Source organism: Phyllobates terribilis, unplaced genomic scaffold, assembly GCF_046119375.1.
Source record: "Phyllobates terribilis strain yellow unplaced genomic scaffold, ASM4611937v1 Scaffold_4__5_contigs__length_816908805, whole genome shotgun sequence".
Classification (NCBI taxonomy): domain Eukaryota; kingdom Metazoa; phylum Chordata; class Amphibia; order Anura; family Dendrobatidae; genus Phyllobates; species Phyllobates terribilis.
The window spans coordinates 572,203,527-572,230,500 of record NW_027362764.1 but is presented as its reverse complement, the minus strand read 5'-3'; the positions used below and the strand labels follow the sequence as shown (position 1 = coordinate 572,230,500).

General features: G+C 44.0%; 1 protein-coding gene across 2 annotated transcripts in view; it reads right to left on the bottom strand.

Annotated features, from left to right (window-relative positions):
- Window positions 1-26,974, bottom strand: part of MYOM1 (myomesin 1) — a 172,816-nt gene that overhangs the window by 47,772 nt on the left and 98,070 nt on the right. For both annotated transcript variants that reach the window (XM_073679112.1, XM_073679111.1), the window contains 8 exons: window positions 26,448-26,644; window positions 24,150-24,276; window positions 22,900-23,084; window positions 22,192-22,306; window positions 21,948-22,107; window positions 21,233-21,339; window positions 3,275-3,319; window positions 2,134-2,270 (listed from right to left, as the gene is read on the bottom strand). In XM_073679112.1, coding sequence (XP_073535213.1) covers window positions 2,134-2,270; window positions 3,275-3,319; window positions 21,233-21,339; window positions 21,948-22,107; window positions 22,192-22,306; window positions 22,900-23,084; window positions 24,150-24,276; window positions 26,448-26,644 — 1,073 coding nt within the window. The remainder of the gene's footprint in view (window positions 1-2,133; window positions 2,271-3,274; window positions 3,320-21,232; window positions 21,340-21,947; window positions 22,108-22,191; window positions 22,307-22,899; window positions 23,085-24,149; window positions 24,277-26,447; window positions 26,645-26,974) is intronic.

Below are 26,974 nucleotides of genomic sequence, written 5' to 3'. Positions count from 1 at the left end.
GTATATCCATATGCCAAGGTAAGAGCCAGATACATCACTAATATATAAGATTCAAATGAGAAAGCAGAATCTCTATCTCTACACTGTGTGCACAATTATTAGGCAAGTGAGTATTTTGACCATATCATCATTTTTATGCAGATTTTCCAACTCCAAGCTGTATAAACTTGAATGCTTATAGGACGAAGCAAATCAGGTGATGTGTATTTGTGTAATGAGGGAGGGTCTATTTGTGTAATGAGGAAGCCTAAGGATACAACACCCTGTATCAAGGTGTGCAAAATAATTAGGCAGTTTGTTTTCTTCAAGCGAAATGGGTCAAAAAAGAGATTTAACTGAATGCAAAGTCAAAATTTGTAAAAAGTCTTACAGAAGGATGCAGCACTCTTGAAATTGCTAAGATATTGGGGCGCGATCACAGAACCATCAAAAGTTTTGTTGCAAATAGTCAACAGGGTCGCAAAAAATGTGTTGAGAAAAAAAGAAGCACATTAGCTGCCAAAGACTTGAGAAGACTCAGACGTGGAGTGAACAGGAACCCATAATCCTGTCTTCTGTATCTTTTGTGACAGGGTCACTGGTGTTATATGTGAGGGGAGGTATGTGTCACACCGGCTGCTAACCTGTGTGAACTGAACCTACAGCTTTTCTCCAGTATGTTATATGTTGGAGGGTTTAATCACCATTTTGATGGGAGTGGTTTGGTGTGAATGACATAGAGATCGGGTGGGAAGTCATTCACTCTACCTCCCCTCAGGGTCTGGCTGACCAATGTTAAAGTTCAATCACTGTTTTTTTTTCTCTAGTCTGGTCTGGAGAGTGAAGTCTCCAGGCTGTGTGTGGTGAAGCCAGAGAGCAACACCAAAGGACTGGTGTTTGGTGGGACTTCACTGTGCTACCCGGAGCGGGCGAACCCTCTCTCGCTTGTGGACACTGTTGTACTTTATCTTTTGTTTTCCCGGTATCCCGGAGAGGACTTGTTTATTTTTGTGGAACGCTGCTGGAGTCTATGCCATATAATAAACCAGCAGGGAGTTAACCCGAGACGTGTGCCCTGTGTCTGCCTCTCTGAGAGCTGAGCAAGTCGCTTTACCACACTTTTAAGAAAACCATAAGTTTTGACAATGCTCCATCATATGCATCGAAGTACTCCACTGCTTGACTAACTATTAAAGGCCTTAAAGATGAAAAAATAAAGACATGGTCCCTTCCTCTCCTGACCTAAACCCTATTGAGAAATTGTGGGCCCTTCTTAAACGGGAGATTTACAGTGAAAGAAAACAGTACACCTCTCTGAACAGTGTCTTGAAGGCTGTGGTTGGTGCTGCCCAAAAAGTTGATAGTCAACATCTTAAAAATTGACAGACTCCATGGATGGAAGGTTTATGACTGTTATTAAAAAGAAGAGTGGCTATATTGGTCACTTATATATATTTTTTTAATGTCAGTATTTTGTATATTTTGAGTTTTTTGGTTATTATTCTCACTTTAACAGGGAAAAAAAACAATTGAGATGGAAAAATTTAAGTTTGTTTTATTACTGTAAATCGGTTGTCCAGCCTTAGGCTACATGTCTGCAGTCACTATGTGACTGCAGACCTGTGATTACTCACATTGTGTACACTGCGTGCTGTGAGGATTCTCCGATGTTGGGAGCAGTAGGCGCGTGACTGCAAGTATGTGATTTGCTTACATATGGTCACGTGTCGATTAGATATGTGCAGCTCCGCTCAATGAAAGTGTATTGAGTGAGGAGGGAATTGTTTAGACGGAATGTGGCAGTAAGTATGCAAATTGCCCACTCCGTGGGACTGCCCATTCCAGGCATAGGAGAATCCTGACAGCACACAGTGCGCACGATGTAAGGATTCACAAGTCTGCAGTCACATAGAGTGACTACAGACATATAACTTTAACTTTTCGAATTGACCAACAGCACTGTATCTGTTCAATAATAAAAGTAATCATCAAAAATACAAATTGTCTAATTGTGCATATAGTGTATTATATACTCCTGCTAGTACTGAATTCACTTTTTTTTCCAGAAAAAACGTCAACATAAATAATGATACCAGCTGGCATACCTTACATTTCAGCTCAGGGAATGCTATGACATCTTCTGATTTAGCTTACCTCACCATGTTTAATCTCCTTATCATTAAACACATAGTTGGCTTTAGCAGTACCAGAGAGTTTCTCAGCTTGCATCCAAAAGCGAACTTGTCCCTTTTCTAAGATCTCTACAGCCAGGTTAGATTTCAGTGGAACAACTATAAAAAGAAAATTTTAAAACCACTGTAAGGTTCAGATCAGCATGGGACAGGAGTTTCATTGGCCTAATGATTCTGAGGGGCTACTCTTCTCTACACAACAAGAGCACTTTCAATTTTATTGTAATCCTTGTCACTAATAAAGTGCAATAAGCTAGTTGTGAAAAATAACAAAGACTCTAATTATTGGTTCTAAAAGCCCACACACAATACATGAAAGTCTGTAAAACTTGCCAATTTTGGCAGGACCAAACTACCATCTGATTTGTACAGGAGCCTCCCGACTCTATCTTGACAGATGATGTCGGGACAATAAGGATTGGACAGTTGAAATCAAAATGTCCAATACATTAGTTTTCTGTGGAAATAAATGAGGAGAAGGGCAGCAATTCCCTACAGTGAACATAAGCTTATCTTTTGCTGTCCTTTTGGGGCATCCTTTAGTCTGTTAATGGACTTGAAGAATAGAAAGAATAAAAGCTAACAGGGTTGCTTAAGAAAGCAAACATTTTTTTAAAACAGTTCAAAATGATCAAAAATAACAAAAGAAGCCATACTTCCATTAATATATTGCTCCCTCTGGTTCCGATACATCCCAAATTCGCCACGGGTCTCATCTTCCAGTTCTAGCGATGAAGTTACCAACATAGTCATGTGACTGTTGCAAGCAATCACTGACTATAGCAGGTTACCTCTGCAGGAGACCCCAGAAGCAGCAAAACAGGACTAGAGGGGAATCATCAAGGTGAGTATAGCTTCTTTGGTTATTTTTGACCATTCGGAACTGTTTTATTTTTCCTGGCTGAATAATCCTTTTAATATCCTAAAAACTTCACATTTCAGTTTCTAAAATGATTTCATAAATTTATATAGGGGCTTATATATACCAGAGCAAACAATGAATCTTAAAATGCTTGCAATATATGTTAAAAAAACAAAACTGGATACACATACATAGAATGACATCATGTTATATTTTGTACTGCTATGTATACTATATTTACCTGGGAATTTGTTGTCATGGCTGAGCTGTAGCAGGCCCTTCAGCTCTGCAGGAGGAAAAATAGTACAATAAGTTTTATATGACATCAATTAGTAAACAGACAATGATCATTATGTACTGTCCAACCCAACATTGTACACAAAGATTAGTTATGGTCATGAGTCTTGCCACAGTAAAGATCACTGTCTTTTAAATTAATAAATATCCAAAATGTAAGGGGGGTAATAAAGGGGTGTCTTATGTAGAAAAAAAACTATAAAGTGTGTGTCTCTCTCTCGGGGCAACCCATTGATTTAAATTTCAACCGTGTAAAACTCTTTATGCCCTCTGGTGGCACAACACGGAGATTAAACACAGTTTACAGCTTACTGTTGGGTTCCCATTAGCAGGACACCATTACAGTGGAGAAAACCATTGGAGAGAGTAACTCCCAAACATATTGACATATTGCCAGAATATTTCATAAATGTCTAATGGGATTGTGTATGTGTGGCCTTCTCTACATTTGAAATAAAGAACGGGAAGCTCAATCCTTAGGCCTTAATAATATATATATATAATGTATATATATGATACATCCTGATACATTGTATAAATATATATGATATATCCTGATTGAAATGGAAACCTCCTTTATAGGTAAAGTTTCATTTTTCATAAAGAATGTTGTCGATAATAACAAAGCTTGTAAACGCTTTTTGTAGCCAGCCAAGAGTCTTTCAATTCTTGTTTGAGGGATTTTCATCCATTCTTCCTGGAAAATTCTTTCAGTTCTGTGAGATTCCTGGGTCATCTTGCATGCACTGCTATTTTGAGGTCTGTCCACAGATTTTCAATGATGTTCAGAATAGGGGACTGTCAAGGCCTTTGTAAAACCTTCAGCTTGTGCCTTTTATTATGACTTTTGACGTGTGTTTAGGATCATTACTATCCATTTGTAGAAGCCATCCTCTTTTCAACTTCAGCTTTTTTACAGATGATGTTATGTTTGCATAAAGAATTTGTTGACATTTCATTGAATCCATTCATCCCTCTACTCGTGAAATGTTCCCTCTGCCATTGGCAAAAACACAAACCCAAAGCATGACTGATTCACCCCCATGCTTAATGGTTGGTGAGATGTTCTTTTCCTGAAATTCTGTGCCCTTTTTTTTTCCACACATACCTTTGATAATTGTGGCCAAAGAGCTTGATCTTAATCTCATTGGTCCACAGGACTTTTTTCCCAAAATGCTTCAATCTTGTTTAGATGTTCTTTTGAATACTTCTGATGCTGTATTTTATGGTGTGGACGCATGAGAGGTTTTCTTGTGATGACTCTTACATGAAGGCCATAATTGTGCAGGTGTCTCTGAACAGTAGAACAATGTACCACAACTCGAGAATCTGCTAAATCTTTCTGAAGGTCTTTTGCAGTGTAATGCAGCGGTGTTCATACAGTGCAGTAAAGAGGCAGTGACCCAGGTTAGTCCAACTTAAAAGTCTTTATTTTGGCAACTCACAACAAAATGTCAAACGTTATCCTCCGGATCGCAGCCGTATCGTCCAAACAGTCCTTAATACTCTGTTACAGTATGCGACGACACCACCGTATCTCTCATGGGTGCGTCAGTGGCTTTGTTTCCTCTGGCCTGTGTTCAGTCTCACACAGACCTGTACTACAGAGAGCTCCTGCTCTCAAACTTGCAAACAAACACTGACACATCAAAACCTTTACTGCAGGTTTAAATGAAAACTGTAGCCATGGGCCACTTGTAAGTCCCAGACTGGAAGGAGAGACCCATCCCACTACCGATCCTATAGATTTCTCCAAAAATTAAAAGCCCATGTCAGGTTTTTTCTAAATCTGACCTGGTCAAATAGCTTGACCAAGTCCAATTTTTTTTTTTTTTAAATCAGATATTTTTTATTAAAAGACTTTTTATAACATTATACATAAACAACAGTGAGGCATCACTAAACTAGCAGTGCCTCTTAAGACCCACCCGTTCCCCTTCCCCCCACCCATAACAGCCCCAAGAACCATATGGCAAAAAACAAATTTTGTTACAAACCGTATACCATCATAAAGCTTATCCGACTGTTAAAGCATTACTAGTTTGATCCATGGGTACAGAGCTTAGTATCTGATAATCAGTAATTAGTTATACAGAACATGAGAGACCACAACATTTTAAATTCAAGTGATATTTAAAATAGACATAATATGATAACCATGAAACATATTCCATTTACCCCAGATTTTATCGAATTTACGTATAGCCTTCCGCTTTTTGTACACTCCCTCTTCTAATCTCAATAAAAGGCGCATTCTATCCAAAAATTCCTGGAGCCTGAGAGGGGAGGGATCCAACCAATGTGCAGCTATAAGCTTTCTGACCTGGTATAGAGTCCTCTTAACAGCTATTATTTCATCCTCTTCACATCCTATTATTTCTACAAGGCCTAATACACACACTTTAGAATATAGGGGTAAATTACACTCAAACACATCATTAATGTATTGCACACACTCATTCCAGAATACAGCGACCCTTCTACACGTCCACATCATATGCATAAGATCTGCTCCTTCCTCTCCACATTTTGGACACGCACTGTCATTCCTTGCCCCAATGCGCTGTAGAAATTTGGGGGTTCTATATACCCTATGTAATAAATACAACTGTGAAAGTCTATGTGCCTCACATGTAGATAGAATCGGAACGCTCCCCACCACATCTTCCCACTCCTCTGAGGATATAGTACCAATGTCGCGTTCCCACCTCTCCTTAACATGTAAGGGTCTGTCCCACTGAAATTGCTGCATAAGTATCCCGTAAATTCTGGAAATCAATCCCTTCCCACCTCTATGGCATAATAATGTGTTAAACAGTAGATGATGTTGGATTTTACTTTGCATATGTCGCGGCTGTACAAACCATGCATGCCTCAATTGGAGATAAAAATAAAACCTAGTTTGTGGAATACAATATTCTTCTTTTATCTGTTGGAACGATTTAAATATTTCCCCCTCTAATATTTGCGCCACATTAGTTATTCCCAATTTTTCCCATATTCCAAATCCTTTCAGTTTATGGATCTCTGGAAGGCCCGCATTATGCCACAGCGGAGTAAACGGGGTAAAGCCTTTTATTCCCAACAACAATTTATGCCACGTTTTCCCCATAAGTGTTAGGGTCGGGAGGTGTCTCCTAGCATCCCACCCCGAGATTCCTGTTTCTAGAAAGGAGGTAATTGGCAGATTGTGTGATAATAGACGTATCAGTTTATCTAGGTTCCCCTGGATTAACCAGAGCTGTTGCATTTGAGAAGCTAGAAAATATATCCATGGATTAGGTGCGGCTAGTCCCCCCTGATCTTTGGGCCTTTGAAGTGTATCCAAGCTGATTCTGGCCACCCTTTTTTTCCAGATCAATTCCCGAAACAGTGCCTGAAATTTATAAAATATTCTCATGGGGATCCAAACCGGTGAATTATGAAGGATATATAATAATTGGGGCATTAACACCATTTTAATTAAGTTAGTTCGACCTACCATTGATAGGGGAAGTTTGCTCCAAGTATTGGCCTTTTGTTGAAATTTAGTAAGCAGTTCAAGTAAATTTAAAGAAATATAATCTCCGATAGATGCGGTCACTCTAACTCCGAGATATTTAAATTCTCGCACCACCTTCAAGCAAGTACTCCCTACCCTAGTATTCTGAGACAAACCATCAACCGGCATAAGAACTGATTTGTCCCAATTAATCCGTAAGCCAGAATGATCTCCAAACTCCCTTATTAAATTCATAGCTGTCGTCAGAGATTGCTTCGTGTCACCCAAAAACAACAGAAGGTCGTCAGCATATAGGGCCACCCGCTCCTCCAGTGTTTTGTAGCGAAAACCCTGAATTTCACTGCTGGAACGAAGCTTAACAGCCAATGGCTCCACAGCCAGGGCGAACAGTAGGGGAGACAACGGGCAGCCTTGACGCGTGCCCCTGCCCATTTCGATGCTACCAGAAAGACTACCATTAATTCTAATCCGAGCTAGCGGATTGTTATATAGAAGCCATACCCAGGCCCGAAATCCAGTACCGAACCCCATTTTTCGCAAAACAGCCCATAAATACTCCCATTCGACACTATCAAAAGCCTTAGCGGCATCAAGTGATAGTACTGCCCTACCACCCGTATTTTGTGACTGCATTTGTAGATTAAGAAAAAGCCGACGCAAGTTAATTGCCGTCGACTTGGCCGGTATAAACCCAGTTTGGTCTTCTGCAACCAGATGTGTAATAACCGCCACCAATCTGGTAGCGAAGACCTTAGCTAAAATTTTAACATCTACCGAGAGTAAGGATATTGGCCTATATGATTCGGGGTTTAGTGCATCCTTTCCAGGTTTTGGCAAAAGAACTATGTTAGCCTCCCTCATTGAAGCCGGCAAGGCCTGCCCCTCCCTCGCTTCCTTAAACACTTCCAGTAACCTGGGAAGTAAACCCCCCTCAGCCTCCTTATAAATTTCCGCGGGGATCCCGTCAGCACCAGGGGCTTTGTTATTTTGAAAATCTTTTAAAGCTTCCTGCATCTCCTCCAGTGTAATTGGTGCATCTAGTTGCTCTCTCTGGCTATCTGTTAGGCATGGTATTTGCATATCATGAAGGTATAGATCTATGTCCCTTTGCGCCTTAGTCAGTTTGGATGCATATAATTGTCTATAGAACTGAAAAAATTCTTCCATTATATCCTTTGAATCAGTAATTACCACACCCCTAGTATCCCTGATGGCTGCAATCATAGGAGCCCCAGTCTGGGCCTTGGCTATAGTGGCCAGCAAGTGCCCTGCACTCTCTCCCTCCACATAAAACTGTTGTTTAAGAAAGAATCGTTTATGTTCTGCTTGTTTCAATATATGGTCATTTAGTGTAGCCTGTGCCCGAGTCCAGTGTTCCCTATTCTCTATGATTGGAGACTCAACATACCTCTGTTCCAATATGTCTACTTCCCTCCGCAACTCCTGAGTACGAGCCCTATTTTTGGATTTCATCACGGAAATTTCCTTAATCAGGATCCCCCTTAAGAACGCCTTCATGGCTTCCCATACCGTATCTAAAGGAGCAGAGCCTATATTGTCTTTAAAGAAATGAGCCAATTTACCTGCTAAATCTAACTGTTCCCCGAATACGTCCAGCCAGTAGGGATTAAACCTCCACAGTGCCCTTCTGTTTATGATGCCAGGATCTATCCCCAGAACAACCAATAATGGAGAATGATCAGATAACAATCTTGTGCAGTATTCTACTTTAGTGACTAGAGGGACCAGATGACTATTTCCCAGAGCCAGGTCAATTCTGGACAGAGAGGAATAGGATGCTGAATAACACGAATACTGTTTAACATTAGGGAAACGAACCCGCCACACATCCACCAAATTGATTTCCTGTAGGACCCTTGCCAACGATGTCTCTTGAGCAGCCCCTCCCCCCACATTACCCCTATACTTATCAAGCTCAGCGTGTAGATACATATTAAAATCACCGATAACTAACAGGGGTATAGTAGCAAATTCCGTTATCCACGGGAATAGTTGTCGCAGAGTCTGTATAGAGAAAGGTGGAGGAACATATAGAGCAATTAGGCAAATTCTAAGTCCAGCCACTCTGCACACTAGACACACATACCTACCCTCTCTGTCACAAATACTTCTTTCACATTCAAAGGGTAAATTCGGATGAATCAATATACTAACCCCCCTAGAGTAAGTACTATGTGTAGAATGATAGGCCGGCCCCCTCCAAAGCTTGCTCAGTGCTGCAGCGGCCTCCGTATTGCAGACAGATTATCGACTCCCGATATTCCTTAAGATATTTAAGTGCCGCAAATCTTTTGTTGTGATCTCCCATACCTCTAATATTCCAGGATACTACATTAATCTGCTTAACCATGTTTTAACGATTGAAGATGAACCGTCACATGCCCCCCTCTGTACCCACACGTGTGTCTGATCATCAAGATTATGGTATTGTAATACTACACAGTCTGCACCAATCAAAGTAAGTTCTGTTCTCTTACCCCCCCTCACTACCTCATTTAACATCCCCCCCCCTTGATCAAATGAATACCAACAGCCGTAACATGAAGAGTCTGGTGTTTAGCCCCATGCAGCCTAGTAGGCCTTAAGCACACGAGGCGCCGCAACATGAGTTGCATCACAGACTCCCTCACTCCCCGCCTTACACAACGTTGGCAAAACATTCATACAGCAGAGTGTCTTAACCCTGCCTATACATTGTAGGTGAAACCAGCACCTCAACAACCATATAAGTATATTGGCCTGCCCGAGGTATATATGAAAGCCAGGTTATAAGCAGTATACAAAAACTGAAAAATAATAATCATAACATTTATAAACAGAGATTCATTAGCCAACAGCGAAGTATTATCCACTAGAATTCAAATTTCTTGAATTATTATATTATAATCTGTCAAGAATCTTCTCAAAATTGGTGTCAGCCCGCCTGGATTTGTCTCTCTTTTAAGTCCATCCACTTTGCAGCCTCCTTTGGTGAATCAAAGAAATGAGTTTCACCCAGTGCTGTGACCCGCAGCCGTGCAGGATATAGCATTGCATAGGGTACTTGAAGTGCTCTCAGTCTGCGCTTGATATCTTGAAATTGGGCGCGTCTCCTTTGAACCTCCACAGAAAAATCAGGATAGAAGGACACTCTCGCCCCCTCTATACATAAGTCATTAGCAGACCGCGCCAATTGTAGGATTTTATCTCTGTCACGAAAATGCAGCATTTTGATTAGAACTGTACGCGGCATTGCCCCAGGCGGCGGAGGTCTGGTGGGGACCCTGTGTGCCCTCTCAACAGCGAACATTCTAGAGAATTTATCCTTTCCAAAGGATTGCAGCAGCCATTTCTCAAAAAAGTCCACCACCTCCCTGCCCTCCGCCTTCTCAGGCACACCCACAATTCGCACGTTATTTCTTCTCAGACGATTTTCAAGATCATCCGCTTTATTGAGTAAATAGTTAATAGAGTCAGTAGCTGTTTTAAGCGTTTTAGTCATAGGAGACACAGTATCCTCCAAATCCCCCCTCTGCCTTCTGTTGCAGTGAGGCGCTCCCTCATTTTCTGCATGTCATGGCGTATATGAGATATGTCCACTTTCACAGACCCTATGTGTTCAGAAAGATCTGCCTTACTATGTGAGATGGCCAGCAGCACGTCTTTTAAAGTAGGCTCATCATCCTTGGCCAGTGAGTCAGCACCACTGGTAACCTGAGCCTCTCTGCTGGGGGGAGTTGTTGTTTTAGCAGCCTGCACATTCCTCTCATGTGTCTCCCCCGCTGCCCTCTCCACATCCCCTTCAGTTACCGTGCTCTTCAATGTCTGCACATTCCGGTCGGGTGTAAGCTCCTCAGCTCCTCCGCTATGCGCATATTTGGAGAGCCTGTTCACCACCTCCATGCGCTTCTCCCGCTGTCTTGGAGTTTCAGCTCCCGTCTTAGAGGCCACGGCTCCATTTTGGCCCTCGTGCTGTGATGAGCCAGCCGCCTGCCTCTGCTTGCTATCTCGCCGGGTCATCCCGTTCTGCACCACTGACTGCTCCCCCCGCACTCCTGAGACCCCAGGCCACCTGGTGAGATCTTTTAGAAGCAATGATTCCCTCGGGCAGGAAGGATTATAGGACAGGGTTATAGGAGTTCTTCTGCCTCACGTCTTCTCACATGCCCGGCCAGGCCACGCCCCATACCAAGTCCAATTTTAATTTTATTTTGTATTGTAACCACAGCTGTGGCTGTGATTACAATGCACTCCAGCGGGTTCAATATGTCTCTATGCGCATCCTGGGGAACACATAACGACCCTCGCATATGATTCCCCTTATGGTCTCACATATCCTCCCCTCTGTTCAAACTTGTGGAGTTGAACATCTGTCACTTTACCGCTCGATGTTCTACAGAAAAACTAAAATTTTGTAAGAACAGAAACTATATGGTGACCCGAGCATTCCTCTACTTAGCATTTATCATCCAGACCATGGGTGACTGGTTTGTTACCAGTCATAACTGTAAATAATAGCGTAGGGACTCCAAGGCCCACTTAATGACCAAGCACTCCTTCTTCACTACTTTATAATTTTTCTCTGGCAGGGTAAGTTTCCTGCTCAAGTAAGTGACTGGATGTTCTTTTCCATTCACCTCTTGCGACAGATCTACTCCTAGCCCTACCTCAGGGGCGTCCATTTGTACGAAAAACCCGTTTCTAAAGTTTGGATTGATAAGGATGGGTTGTCAGCACAGTGCCAACTTCATGGACTCTGCCTGAGGATTCCACCGAACCATTACCGACTTCAGTCCCTTTAAGAGATTGGTCAGCAGTGCTGATCTCTCAGCAAAATTAGGTACAAACTGTCTATAATTTCCAATGATACCGAGGAATGCTCTCACCTGTTGTAGTAAGAGGCCGGGGCCAGTTTTGAATGGCTTTGATTTTATTTATTTGGGGTTTGATAATTCCCGACCAATCACGTATCTCAAATATCTGGCTTCCTCAAGACCTATCACACATTTTTTGGGGTTTGCCGCCAAACCCACAGCTCTGAGTGAATCCACTACCGCTTGTACCTGTGACAAGTGGGTTTGTCAGTCAGTACTATAGATGATGATAGCATCCAAGTACAAAGATACATACTTCGGATGGGGCTCTAACACTATGTCATTAGCCTCTGAAATGTGGCCGGGGCCCCATGTAACCCTAAAGGCAAGACGACATAGAGATAGAGACCCTCTGGGGTCACGAAGTGAAAGCGGTCATTTCTTTGGCCGACTCTGTAGAGGCACCTGTCAGTAACCCTTGGTTAGATTGAGCATCATGAAGAACTGGGCCTGTCCCAGTCTCTCAATCAGCTCATCCACCTGGGGCATTGGATAAAGGTAAAATTTTGACACCTCATTCAATTTTCGAAAATCGTTACAGAACCGTAACGATCAGTCGGCTTCGGAAACAGTACAATGGGACTAGCCCACTCTCTCCTAGACTCCTAATTGGAGCATCTTCTTTACCTCTTCCGAGATGGCCTGCCTCCGGGCCTTCTGGCACAAGGTACGGTTTAATTTGCGCCCTTACCAGAGGCTCGGTGACAATGTCATGCCGGATCATAGATCTGACAATACATCCGTATTCCACGGCACTAATTTCCGAGCCTCCCGTCGCTGCTGTTTCGTGAGACTGTCGCTAAAATATACCTCATTCGACACCTTTTCCTGGGCCAGTGTCCGAGGGAGGAGAGGCCAAAGTCGGCTCTGTAACCAGACATTCCCGGTCTTTCCATGCCTTTAGTAGATTGACATGGTAAATTTGCTCGGGTTTCCTCTTTCCAGGCTGATATACCCTGTAGTTCACTTCTCCAATTTTTTCCTGGACTTTATATGGACCTTGCCACCTGGCCAAGAACTTACTTTCTGCGCTGTGTACCAGAACAAACACTCTATCCCTTTGTTTAAAGGACCTAACAGTGGCCTTTCTAATGTAACTTCGGCTCTGAGCTGCCTAGGCATTCAGGAGATCTTCCTTTACAATGGGCATTATGGCCGTAATCCGGTCCTTCATACTCCCCACATACTCTATAGTGCTTTTATGAGGGGTGGGCTCCTGTTCCCATGTCTCTTTGGCTATGTCCAGCAGGCCCCTGGGATGTCTACCATATAATTGTTCAAATGGAGAGAACCCCGTTGAAGACTGCAGTACCTCCCGGAAGACAAACATTAGATACAGCAATAACATATCCCAGTCCTTCCCATCTTTAGCTACCACCTTTTTTAATATAGATTTTAGGGTCTTATTGAATCTTTCTACTAGACCATCGGTACGTGGGTAGTAGAATGACAATCGCAACTGTTTGATCTGGAGCAGTTTACACAATTCTTTAGTGACCTTGGACATAAAAGGAGTCCCCTGATCTGTAAGGATCTCCTTTGGTAGCCCAAGGTGGCAGAACAGCTCCCGGGCAATAAATTTCGTCAAAGTATGACAGAGAAGAATTGCTTCCAGGTAACGAGTCACATAATCCACTACGACTAATATGTGTTGGTGGCCCCAGGCTGATTTCACTATTGGCCCTACCAGATCCATAACAATCTGCTCAAAAAGTACCTCTCTAACAGGCAGAGGAACCAGTGTGGTTAGTTGACACTCACGACTCACGCACGACTCACAAAACCTCTGAATCTTGGCATAAACTGCGAGCCAAAAAAAGGCTGCAGAATACACTCTTGCATTTTTTTAGCTCCCAGATGACCCCCTCAGCACATGTTTGTGGGCCATCTTAAGCACCTCCCGGCGGTATGATTGGAGCACTACCAGCTGCTCTATTTCATTGCGGATTTTGTCAACCCGGTATAACAACTCCTAGTTGACCGCCATACGAGGAAAAACCGCCTCAGCACCAGGTTATTGTGCCACCCCATTTATTATTATCACCCATTCCCGTGTACAGGCTAGAGTGGGATCCTGGAGCTGAGCTGTCCCAAAAGTACCCCGGGACACTTCCAGCTCCGGAACAAATGTGGTCTCCTCAACCTCTCTTGCCAAGACCTCTAGAGGAAACCTATCGAGATTACACTCTTTCCCTATGTTGGTGATCCCTATGGTAGGTATCCATGGCTCTGGATCTTTGGGTTCCGCGCCGGGACATATCTTTATCCTGGGAGGGTTAATCTTACTCTCTCAGAAGGACCAGAACAGGGGCAAGTCTCTTCCCAGCACAGTCCCATAAGGAAGGATTTTTACCACTCCCACCAAATACTTAACCTCCCTGCACGGAGTGTAAAAGGTAACCTCTGTCATCGGATACTCGCGGAGTTTGCCATGTATACATATGACCCCAACTTTTCCCTTAGTGGGTTCCAACCCAGAAATCAATGACCCATGGACGAGTGTCACTAGGCTCCCTGAGTTCAAGAGAGCCTCCGCTCGATGTCCATTGACACGCACCTGGCACAGATGGGGTTCACAGTGTAGACGGTCTGAGCATACATCAACAACCGGCGAGTAAACTTGCATGGGTTCAGCAGTCAGGGGGCAGTTGGCAGCCACATGTCCTAGCCCTTGACATTGCCAGCACCTGATAGCGGTGGCACCATTAGTCATCGAGACCGGTTTATGGGAAACTGATCTCCAAACTCCCTCACTCTGGGGTACCCCCTCAGTATGAGCTCGGTTCTGACTGTACCCAGCAGAGTGATGTGACCCTTTCCCAGGCTACAGGGCTTGCAGGGGCTGGCATGATACCTGCAGTGGGGCAGAGTCCCATAACTTGGTCTAGGTTACCCAAGTACCCGGGTCCCCTTGCCCCACCCAACGCTGCATGGCTGCTGGCAGAGTTCGCACCAACCGTACAACTACTACCCTCTCTACCATTTAAGCTGGGCTCAAGGTCTGAGGCTGGAGCCACTTTTTGAATAACTGCAACAAGTCATACGCCTGAGACCTAGCAGGTCTCCCCAAAAGACCACTGGTACACACTTTGTGCCCGCACATAAGTATTGCGGGCACAAAGGATCTCAAGTGGGGAAGGATCTCAACTTTGAGTTTCTCATAGTCCTGGGCATCCTCCCGACTGAGATGAAAGTAGACCTACCTGGGCATCTCCCATCATAAACAGGGCTACCACTTCAACCTACTGGGAAAATGGCAAGCTCTCCCGCTCCGCTGTGCTTTCAAACACGGTGAGGAAAGCTTCCATGTCGTCCTCAGGACTCATCTTCCTCAGCGCTGACCTGACTTTGTCCCAGGCCTGGGATGGACTGGGGTCGGTGGTTGGGATGTGTCTCACAGAGCTGCAATCCGCTGCAGTATCAGATAGTTAGTCTGTTGTTGCTGCTTCTGCAACTTTTGCTGCTGCGCTTGGGAGAGGACCAATTGCTTTTGTATTTCCTCCATTTTTTCGGCAGGCCTGAGCTGTAGCATTGCAGGCTTGATCACCGACATGCAGCTTGCTTTGGGGTATGCCTCAGTTCACATTGCCCGCATTCTCCACCATATGTAATGCAGCGGTGATCACACAGTGCGGTAAAGCGGCAGTGACCCAGGTTAGTCCAACTTAAAAGTCTTTATTTTGGCAACTCACAACAACAAAAAGGCAAATGTTATCCTCCGGATCGCAGCCGGATCATCCAAATAGTCCTTAATACTCCATTGCCGTGGGTGATGACACCACTGTATCTCTCTTGGATGCGTCAGTGGTTTTGTTTCCTCTGTTCAATCTCACACAGACCAGTACTGCAGAGAGCTCCTGCTCTCAAACTTGCAAACCAACACTGACACACCCAAACCTTTACTGCAGGTTTAAATGAAAACTGTGGCCATGGGCCACTTGTAAGACCCAGACTGGAGGGAGCGACGCATCCCACTACCGATCCTATAGATTTCTCCAAAAATAAAAGCCCATATCAGGTTTTTCCAAATGTGACCTGGTCAAATAGCTTGACCAAGTCCAATCTTAATATTATTTTGCATTGTAACCACAGCTGTGGCTTTGATTACAATGCACTCCAGCGGGTTCAATATGCCTCTATGCGCATCCTGGGGGACACATAACGACCCTCATATCTGATTCCCCTTACTGTCTCACAGCAGTCAAGCGGGGGTTTCTGATTTGCCTCTCTAGCAATCCTAGGAGCAGCTCTGACTAAAATTTTGCTTGGTTTTCCAGACCTTATTTTGACCTCTACTCTTCCTGTTAACTGCCATGTCTTAATTACATTTTGAACTGAGAAAGGGCAACCTGAAAATGCTTTGCTATCTTCTTATAGCCTTCTCCTGCTTTGTGGGCCGCCACAATTTTCATTTTCAGAGTGCTATGCAGCTGCTTAGAAGAACTCATGGCTGCTGTTTTTTGGCACATGGTTAGAGGAGGCTGGGTTTTTATAAAGCTAGGAAATTAGCATCACCTGGCCTTTCTTAACGATGATAGTGAAAAAGCCATAATCCTAACAGACTAATTAAGTTCTGAAATCTTGGTCGAAGTTAGCTAAGCACACAAATCTCCAAGGGTGCCCAAACTTTTGCATTGGCCCATTTTCCTTTTTGTAATTTTTAAAATTAAAAAAAATACAAAGGAAATGTGTCATCTTTAACTTTAGGCCTTTTAGAGATCATTTCATCTTCAACTTTCTTGACTGTTCATAATAAGTGATTTTGACCAGGGGTGCTCGAACTTTTATATGCCACTGTGTATATATGTATGTATGTATATATATATATATATATATATATATATATATATATATATATATATATATACGGTATATATACATATACAGTTCAAACCAGAAGTTTACATATACTATATAAAAAGATACATATGCATGTTTTTCTCAATATCTGACATGAAATCAGAATAAACCTTTCCCGTTTTAGGTCAATTAGGATTACCATCATTTTTAATATTTGCCAAATGGCAAAATACTGAGAGAGAGTGTTTTAAGGCATTTTTATTACTTACTGCAAAGTCTAAAGTTTACATACACTATGATTACTATGCCTTTAAAAAGTGTGTCAAAAGTGGGAGAAGAGGTTGGTAGAGAGGTGGCTCCAGCCTGAGACTTTGTCTCCAGCCGAGATGGAGAGGGTGGTGGTTGACCGGCTGGTGAGGACTCTGCCAGACGCTATCCAACATTGGGTGGGGCAAGGGGACCCCAGCACACTCGACCAGGTGGTCAGCCTGATCGAGCGCTACTCGGCCACTCAGGACTTTATCCGGGACTCTGCCCCCTCGCGGCTGTCACGCCGATCCCTGCCAACCCAGGAACTGGGAAATGGGTCGCGTTCCTCTGCTGAGGACAGTCAGCACCGTACCTGAAGGGGTATCCCGGAATGAGAGTGGCAGGAGACCGGTTCCCTCCCAAACAGTCATAAGACCTAACAGTACCTCCACCATTAGGTGCTGGCGGTGTCAGGGGCCGGGACATGTGGTTGCTAACTGCCCCCTGACTATGGAACCCATGGACTGCGGGTTCATCCGCCGGGTCTCAATGTACGCCCAGACTGTCTGCACTGCGAGCGCCGACCCCCCGGACACTGAACCCCAACTGTGTCAGATACTGGTTAATGGGTACCCCACGTAAGCCCTCCTAGATTCGGGGAGCCTAGTGACTTTGGTACATGGGTCGCTGGTGGCAGGAGACAACCCCAGTGGACGGACAGTCGGGGTTGTGTGTATCCATGGGGACTTCCAAGAGTACCCAACCGCAGAGGTAGTTTTGTCCACGCCAGGTGGAGACATAAAATATGTGGTGGGGGTGGAAAAAACTCTTCCCTTTGTGTTGGGAAGAGACTTGCCCCTGTTCTGGACTCTGTGGAAAAACAAAATCCACTCTCCCCTGGTAAAATGTATTACAGGCGCTGTACCCGACAAACCCAAGTCAGGGGTACCTACCGTAGGGGTGTCCAACCTAGGGACAGAGTGTGACCCTGATAGATTTCCCCTAGAGGTGCTGGCAGGAGAGGTCGAAGAGACCCCATTGATCCAAGAGCTGGAAATGTCCCGGGGCACGTTTGAGACAGCTCAGCTACAGGATCCCACTCTGACTCGGGCGCGGGAAAGGGTGTTAGAAGTAAATGGCATAGCTCAACAGCCCCGTGCAGATACTGTATTTCCACGCATGGTAGTCAACGGTGAGTTGCTCTATAGGGTATACAAAATCAGGGATGAGGTCGTGGAACAGTTAGTGGTACCTCAGTCGTACCGTCGGGCGGTTCTGGAGTTGGCACACACACACACCTGCTGGGTGGACACTTAGGGGTTAAAAAGACACAAGAGCGTATCTTGCAGCGGTTCTTTTGGCCGGGGATTTACGTGGAGGTCCAAAAGTACTGCGAATCCTGCCCCGAATGTCAGTTGACCACACCCACCGCAAGTTTCCGTAGCGCATTGGTACCCCTGCCAGTGATAGAGGTACCTTTTGAACGGATTGCAATGGACTTGGTAGGGCCCATTGTAAAATCCGCTCGTGAGCACCAACATATACTGGTGGTCGTCGACTATGCCACCAGGTACTCGGAGGCTATACCGCTACGCCACACCTCGGCAAAACTGATTGCACGGGAGCTGTTTGCCATGTTCTGTCGCCTTGGACTACCTAAGAAGATCCTGACGGATCAGGGGACCCCTTTTGTGTCCAAAGTGACAAGGGAACTGTTCAATAAAACCCTCAAGTCCATGTTAAAAAAGGTGGTTTCTAAGGACGGAAGGGATTGGGACATGTTGCTACCCTATTTGATGTTCGCCGTCCGTGAGGTACCCCACAGGGTTCTCTCCCTTTGAGTTATTGTACGGCAGACACCATAGGGGTCTGTTGGACGTAGCCAAAGAGACATGGGAACAAGAGCCGACTCCACATAGGAGTATAATTGTACACGTAGCTAGTATGCAGGACCGGATCGCGGCGGTCATGCCCATCGTGAAAGAACATCTGTTAGATGCCCAGGCATCCCAGAGGCGCACATATAATAAAAGAGCCAAAGTCAGGTCTTTTAACAAGGGCGATCGGGTGTTAATACTGGTACCCACAGCCGAGAGTAAGCTCATGGCCAAGTAGCAAGGGCCATATGAGGTTCGAGAAAAGGTTGGGGAGGTAAATTACCGGGTGTATCAGCTCGGAAGGAGGAAACCTGAGCAGCTTTATCATCTAAACCTGCTAAAACCTTGGAGAGATCGAGAGTATTTAGTTACAGAAGTCACTCTGGGCATATCACCAGAGAGTTCTCTACCTTTAGCCAGGGATGCGTTCAGGGGAGAGGTCAGGATAAGTGATGCTCTCACTAAACAGCAGCGACGGGAGGCTCGCTCACTGGTGCAGCAGAATACCGACGTGTTCTCAGAGCTACCGGGTAGGACTACAGTTCTCCAACATGACATTGTCACCGAACCTGGGGTAAGGGTGCAAATTAGACCGTACTGTTTACCCGAAGCCCGTAGGCAAGCCATCACGGCTGAGGTAAAACAGATGCTTCAGTTAGGCGTCATCGAGGAATCACGGAGTGAGTGGGCTAGCCCCATCGTACTGATTCCGAAACCAGCCGGATCGTTACGATTCTGTAACGATTTCCGAAAACTAAATGAAGTGTCGAAGTTTGACCTTTATCCAATGCCCAGGGTGGATGAGCTGATTGAGAGACTGGGGCAGGCCCATTACTTTACCACGCTTGATCTCACCAAGGGTTACTGGCAGGTACCTCTCATGAAATCGGCGAAGGAAAAGACCGCCTTCATAACTCCGGAGGGTCTATATCACTATGTGGTCTTACCTTTTGGGTTACATGGGGCCCCGGCTACATTCCAGAGGCTGATGGACATAGTGCTCAAGCCTCATCAGGAGTACGCGTCCGCGTATCTAGATGATATTATCATCTTTAGCACCGACTGGCATACGCATATATCCCAGGTACAAGCAGTGGTGGATTCTCTCAGAGCTGCGGGGTTAACGGCAACCCCAAAAAAATGTGCGATAGGGCTAGAGGAAGCCCGATATTTGGGGTATGTGATTGGCCGAGGAGTTATCAAGCCCCAAATCAATAAAGTTGAGGCCATAAAAAATTGGCCTAAACCGTCAAGTACAAAGCAGGTGAGGGCGTTCCTTGGCATCCTTGGGTATTACCGCCGGTTTATACCTAATTTTGCTGGGAGAATGGCGGCCCTGACTGATCTCTTGAAAGGAAAAAAATCTGTAATGGTTCGGTGGAACCATCAGGCAGAAGAAGCCTTTCAGTCCATGAAGTTGGCCCTGTGTGGACAGCCGGTCCTCATAAGCCCCAACTTCAAGGAAACCTTCATTGTACAGACATATGTCTCGGAGGTAGGCCTAGGGGCGGTATTTTAACAAAAAGTGAATGGTGAAGAGCACCCGGTCACCTACTTGAGTAGAAAACTTGTCCCGGCAGAGAAAAACTATAGCGTGGTAGAGAAAGAGTGTTTGGCTATTAAGGGGGCCTTGGAATCGCTACGTTATTATTTACTCGGTCAGCAGTTCCGCTTGGTGACGGACCACTCACCCTTGGTATGGATGAGGAATGCCAAGGAGAGGAATGCTCGAGTCACCAGGTGCTTCCTGTCACTGCAAAATTTCAGTTTCTCTGTAGAACATCGCCCTGGGAAGTCGCAGGCAAACGCGGATGGCCTGTCCCGGGCACCCTGTATGGTGTCAAATGTTCAACCCCACAAGTTTGAACAGAGGGGGGGGGGTATGTGAGGCAGTGACCGTGATCGTATATGAGGGACGTTATATATCCTCCAGAATGTGTACAGAGATCTATTAAATGAGCGCACTGCAGTCACAAACGTACCTGCGGCTGCAAAGCAGGATAGAAGGTGAGCATTGACCTGGTCAGGCCTTCTGGCTTAGGCAGATTAAGTAAATCCCGGCAGGGCCTTCATTTCTTGGGGGAGGCTACACGAAGGCAGTGGGGTGGCCTCCTCCCTCCAACCCGGGTTTTCCAGTGGCTCTTGCCACAGGTCCTTTAAAAACCCTGCACTAAGGATTAGTGTTGTTCTATGTTGGAACAAGCTAGGAGCATAGCAGGAAAGCTCAGCAGAATTGAGTGTGGCTGAACTCACGTCTGGGAAGGCTCTGCACCTGTTAGGCTCTGAGCGGCTCGGCGTTGTTCAAGGACTCATGTTAACCCAGCTGCGAACCGGAGGACTTTTCTGTTTACCCGTGAGTTGCTGAATAAAGCTGTTTATGTTGCACTTGCTTGGGTCACTGCCTCAGTTACTGCACGGTGTGAACACCGCCGCCTTGGCATACAAACTATAAACAGTTGCATCATTTTTCATTGTAGCCATTAAGCTTTATTTACAGAGAGAAGTTCTTCTTTTTGCTAATTAAATACAAATTTCAAAAATACAATGCTAATGTTGTACAAAAATAAATGACAACTAAATTATATATATACTTTATTTACCTTCCTCATCTATTGTATAGCTTGATGAAACACCATCGGTCTCAGTAACAACACAGGAATAAATGCCAATATCTTCCTCTGAAGGTTCCTTGAATGAGATCTTTGTCCTAAGAGATTTCGGAATAAATTTAATCCATAAACTTTATCAATGTTTTTAAACTAATTTTCTAAAATATCTATTCTGGGAGTCAAACCATTTTGGTATATTCACTCGATTCCTTAACGGCAAATTGACCTATTCTATTAAGATGGTTTTTTTTTTTCAGTTTTTCACCTATTACCTATGCAACATTGTGCTTACGTCTGTCATTTGCATCACTAGTAGTGATGAGCGAGTATGTTTTGTTAACCCTTTCGCCGAGTATACTCGGGCGAGCTCCGAGTATTTACAGCTGCTCGGTGATATGTTTGAATCACTCCTGTGTGCATGATTTGCGACTTTTTGACAACTTTAATACATGTGAGAAATGTGTAAGAAGCAGACATTCCTCACATGTATCAAAGCTGTCAAAAAGTCGCAAATCATGCACACGGGAGTGATTCAAACATATCACCGAGCACGCTATAAATACTCGGTGCTCGCCCAAGTATACTCGGCGAAAGGGTTAACAAAACATACTCGCTCATCACTAATCACTAGCCAATATGGCCGGAAGAGAGTTGGTGATTAGCATATGATAAGTAATGATCATGGTCTAAATGCAGTACTGCTCACCTGCCACCTTTGGTCTCGATATCCACCCTAGAAGAGTCATCACCTATTGCTTCATAATTCTTGGACCACACAAATTTAGAGTCTGGAGTAAGCTGATCACACTCAAAGTTCAATGAAATGACTCCATTATCATCCACCTCAACATATACCTCCTTGGTACCTAAAAAAATCAGATAAGTTGACATTGGTAAAGTTGTTCTACATGATTAATACTATGAATTTTTGGAACCATCTTTATAATAACCTGGTTTGGTTTGAGCGAGGACTGGATCTGTCACATCAGATACCTTTCCTACTCCAGCCTGGTTCACAGCTCTTACTCGCAGCACATACTGAACGCCTTCTTTCACGTTTTGGATCTGAAAGATATGTATTTGTTTTCATTAAAGGGAATCTGTCAGCCTGTTTTTGCCATGTAATCTGAGATCAGTATGATGTAGAGGCAGAGACACTGATTCCAGTGATGTGTCACTTACGGACCTGCTTGGTGTAGTTTTGATAGAATCCCTGTTTCCCCTGCTGTAGAGGACCAGGGACACCACGGATTGGCAGCTTCCTGTGTACGCTGCGTATTGTAAACAAGCTGCCAATCAGTGGTGGGTTACACAGATTAGCTGGATTGGCCTGCACGTGAGAACTAGTCCTGCAGTGATAATCTCCTGCTGATAGAAAACTGATTGTATTGAAATTACAGCACACAGCCTAGTAAGTGACACCTCACTGGATTCTGGCTCTCTGCCCCTACATTATGCTTCTCTCAGATTAAATAGCAAACAACTGCTGACAGATTCCCTTTAAAAGGCAAGAGTTTCACTTTTATTGTGAGTCAAAATGAAAATGAGAAACCGACCGACTGTCCATATCTATCCATAAGTAGCAGCAAGCGGTAAAAACTAGAGCTGTAACTCACATTTTACATTACAAGAGTTACATACAAATCTTAAACAAATACCTTAATGTATGTATTTGAAGTTGGCTTCTCATTCACACCTTTCCAAGTCTCTTCTGGGGCGTTTGCTTCCTTAATATCCACATAAAAGCCAGTCACTGGAGTACGACCAGTATACACTGGGGTCTTCCACAACAGAACCATAGAGCTACTCCTGACTTCAGAGAGGGTGAGCTCATGTGGTGGTCCTGTGGACAACAAAAATAAACATGGTGAACAAAATTATATTGTCTTGTGCTGTCCGAAGAGTACAGATTATCACCTGTCCACAGGAACATTACAGACACCTGGTCGCGGGGGGTCTCACTACTGTGAACACCAACATTCACGAGAACGTACAGCAGGTACTGATTTCTCCAACTGAATGAAACAGCGATGAAGTCAGATAGATCAGTCAGTCCTATAGACTTTGAACTGTGAAACGCTGGTTCAGTAGGGACCAAAGCAGTGAGACTCCCAGTTATCAGACTGTAATCGCCTATCCTGTGGACAGGTTGTAAGTTGTAACACTAGACCACCCACCTTAGTGTTAAAGGAAATCTCCATACAAAATAAGTATTTATTTTAGGATAGAATTGAGAGGGAGTGGGCAAACCATCTGATGTGCCCCATACCACCCTTTAACACCTAAACAGACCCTTGTTAAAAGGATATTTACACTATAGAACTGCTTGGCTTTATTTAATTTTTATTATATTTAACAATGCAAACAGTTATCTCATATATTCTTATGAATAATATGACTCAAAATCTAAATTTCAGGCTCTGACAAAACCTTAGACATCAAGTTTCTTGCTTTAGTGTTCTTAAGCTCCATAAGCCTTACCGTAAATAGTTTTTTTTTACAAAAATGCATATTTGGGGTGGCTTTTTTTTTAATCCAGACAATATATATTTTTCATACAAATTTTAGATTTCTATAAAGAAATCTATGGTAAAATGCCTGAGGTGACATTTAAAAAAAAAAAAACCACCAAAAGTGGAAAAAAACACCCCAAAAAAGCTTGCACTGTGTGGAGTGCAATAGCTATTTCTGTATTGACTATGAAGGTAACATCTGATAGTATTGGCATTTACTTTGAAAATGTGGCAAAACATGGTAGGAAAAGATACTCAAAATGTTGTTTTTTTCTGAACAATGATATAAAAATGTGTGAAACCACTCTAATGTGTTCTATTTTTTCAAAATTCATGCAGCATTAATAAAAGCAATGTGGATGGGAGATTATGTATAAAATGTATGGCGAAATTACCTGGCACAGCAATGGTCCATTCTTCACATTTGAATGGTTTGCTTGGTTGGGACGGTGTCCCCACCCCCGCTATGTTGCACGCAGCTACTTGGAACTCATAGATTATGTTTTCTTTCAAATTCAGAATCTGCAGCACAAAATCAAAGATATTAAGTCACACTGGGTAATCTGGTCTAATAGGAAAATACAGCAATTATATATGTTATATGAGTTGTAGAACATATACAATCATGTTGAATGTTACACCACTCATTTCCCTATATTCAGGTTGTTTTTCAGCCTTCTACTAGAGGATTTGCTGATATATAGGTCCAACAGAAGGCTCTGATGTATACACTATATTGCCATACAACACTATATGGCACCTAGGCATTCATTTTTTTTCCTTTTTAAGTATGTGCTGTATACATTTTTTACTAGATGTACTCTGATCAAAAAAATAAAGGGAACACTCAAATAACACATCCTAGATCTGAATGAATGAAATATTCTCATTGAATACTTTGTTCTGTACAAAGTTGAATGTGCTGACAACAAAATCACACAAAAATCATCAATGGAAATCAAATGTATTAACCAATGGAGGCCTGGATTTGGAGTCTCCCCCAAAATTGAAGTGAAAAAAACACTCTACAGACTGATCCAACTTAGATGTAATGTCCTTAAAACAAGTCAAAATGAGGCTCAGTATTGTGTGTGGCCTCCATGTGCCTGTATGACCTCCCTACAACGCCTGGGCATGCTCCTGATGAGGTTGCGGATGGTCTCCTCTGGGATCTCCTCCCAGACCTGGACTAAAGCATCAGCCAACTCCTGGACAGTCTGTGGTGCAACGTGACGTTGGTGGATGGAGCGAGACATGATGTCCCAGAAGTGCTCAATCGGATTCAGGTCGGGGGAACGGGCGGGCCAGTCTATAGCTTCAATGCCTTCATCTTGCAGGAACTGCTGACACACTCCAGGCACATGAGGTCTGGCATTGTCCTGCATTAGGAGGAACCCAGGGCCAACCGCACCAGCATATGGTCTCACAAGGGGTCTGAGGATCTCATCTCGGTACCTAATGGCAGTCAGGCTCTCTCTGGCGAGCACATGGAGAGCTGTGCGGCCCTCCAAAGAAATGCCACCCCACACCATTACTGACCCACTGCCAAATCTGTCATGCTGAAGGATGTTGCAGGCAGCAGATTGCTCTCCACGGCATCTCCGAACTTTGTCACATGTGTTCAGTGTGAACCTGCTTTCATCTGTGAAGAGTACAGGGCGCCAGTGGCAACTTTTCCAATCCTGGTGTTCTGTGGCAAATGCCAAGCGTCCTGCACGGTGTTGGGCTGTGAGCACAACCCCCATCTGTGGACGTCGGGCCCCCTCATACCACCCTTATGGAGTCGGTTTCTAACCGTTTGTGCAGACACATGCACATTTGTGGCCTGCTGGAGGTCATTTTGCAGGGCTCTGGCAGTGGTCCTCCTGTTCCTCCTTGCACAAAGGCGGAGGTAGCGGTCCTGCTGCTGGGTTGTTGCCCTCCTACGGCCCCCTCCACGTCTCCTGGTGTACTGGCCTGTCTCCTGGTAGCGCCAAAAGTGACCAAAACATCAGCCAAAAAGCATTGGTACTGAGATGTGGTTTGTGGTCCCCACCTGCAGAACCACTCCTTTATTGAGGGTGTCTTGATAATTGCCAATAATTTCCATCTATTGTCTATTCCATTTGCACAACAGCATGTGAAATTGATTGTCAATCAGTGTTGCTTCCTAAGTGGACAGTTTGATTTCACAGAAGTTTGATTTACTTGGAGTTATATTCTGTTGCTTAAGTGTTCCCTTTATTTTTTTGAGCAGTGTATATTGACAACCCATTTAGGGCTGTGTTTTCAACATTTATCATTTATTCACGGATGTATAATTGCTGGGGTTCTGACTGCTGAGACTCCCACTGATACAGAGAATGAGGATCTCACTCAGCTGTGTGAATGAAGCATTACTGAGCATGTGCAACCACTGCTCCAGTAACTTCCATAGACAGTTAATAGAGCAATGGGTGCACATGCTCAGCAACTCTTCATTCACATAGGGGGTCTTTATAATTCCAGTTCTCATCATTGGTGGGTGTCCCAAAGGTCAAACTCCCACCAATGATAAATGATATGTTGTTTTCGGGATAACCACTTTAACTGTTACATGAGTGAGTAAAGAGTTAAAATACTCATGAATTGAATGAATCCAAAAGAAAGTCCTATCTGGCCATTTACAGATATTAAACATAATAAGCTTGGATGTCTCCAACTGGAATATTTACCCTGTAGGCTCTGTCGCTTATGGCTTTGATATTGGCCTCCTTCCACGTTCCTGGAACACCATTCACAACTTCCCGATAGTTGATGTAGTATCCTTGAATGTCCACACCTCCAGTGAATTTCGGCTGCTTCCAACCAATCACCATAGAGTCACGCACGCTCTCGAGTACAGTGATGTCATAAGGAGCAGAGGGAACCGCTGTTTTCATATGAATATTAGACAAGTAATTTTGGTTTATTTGTGATTCTCTTAACAGTCGTAGTAGGATGAAAAACACATTAATATTGAATGAAGCCGTGTCAGGGAACTCAACTGTACAAGCGTGACGGAAAAAAAGCAAGTGAATTATATATTTTAGGTCTCATTCACACATCAGTGTTTGGTCAGTATTTCATCAGTGTTTGTATGCCAAAACCAGGTGTGAAACTGACAGAGAAAAACTATAATTGAAAGACTGACTCCTGTCCTGTGTTTCGGAGATGCTCTTGGTTTTGGCATACAAATACTGATGAAATACAGATCAAAATA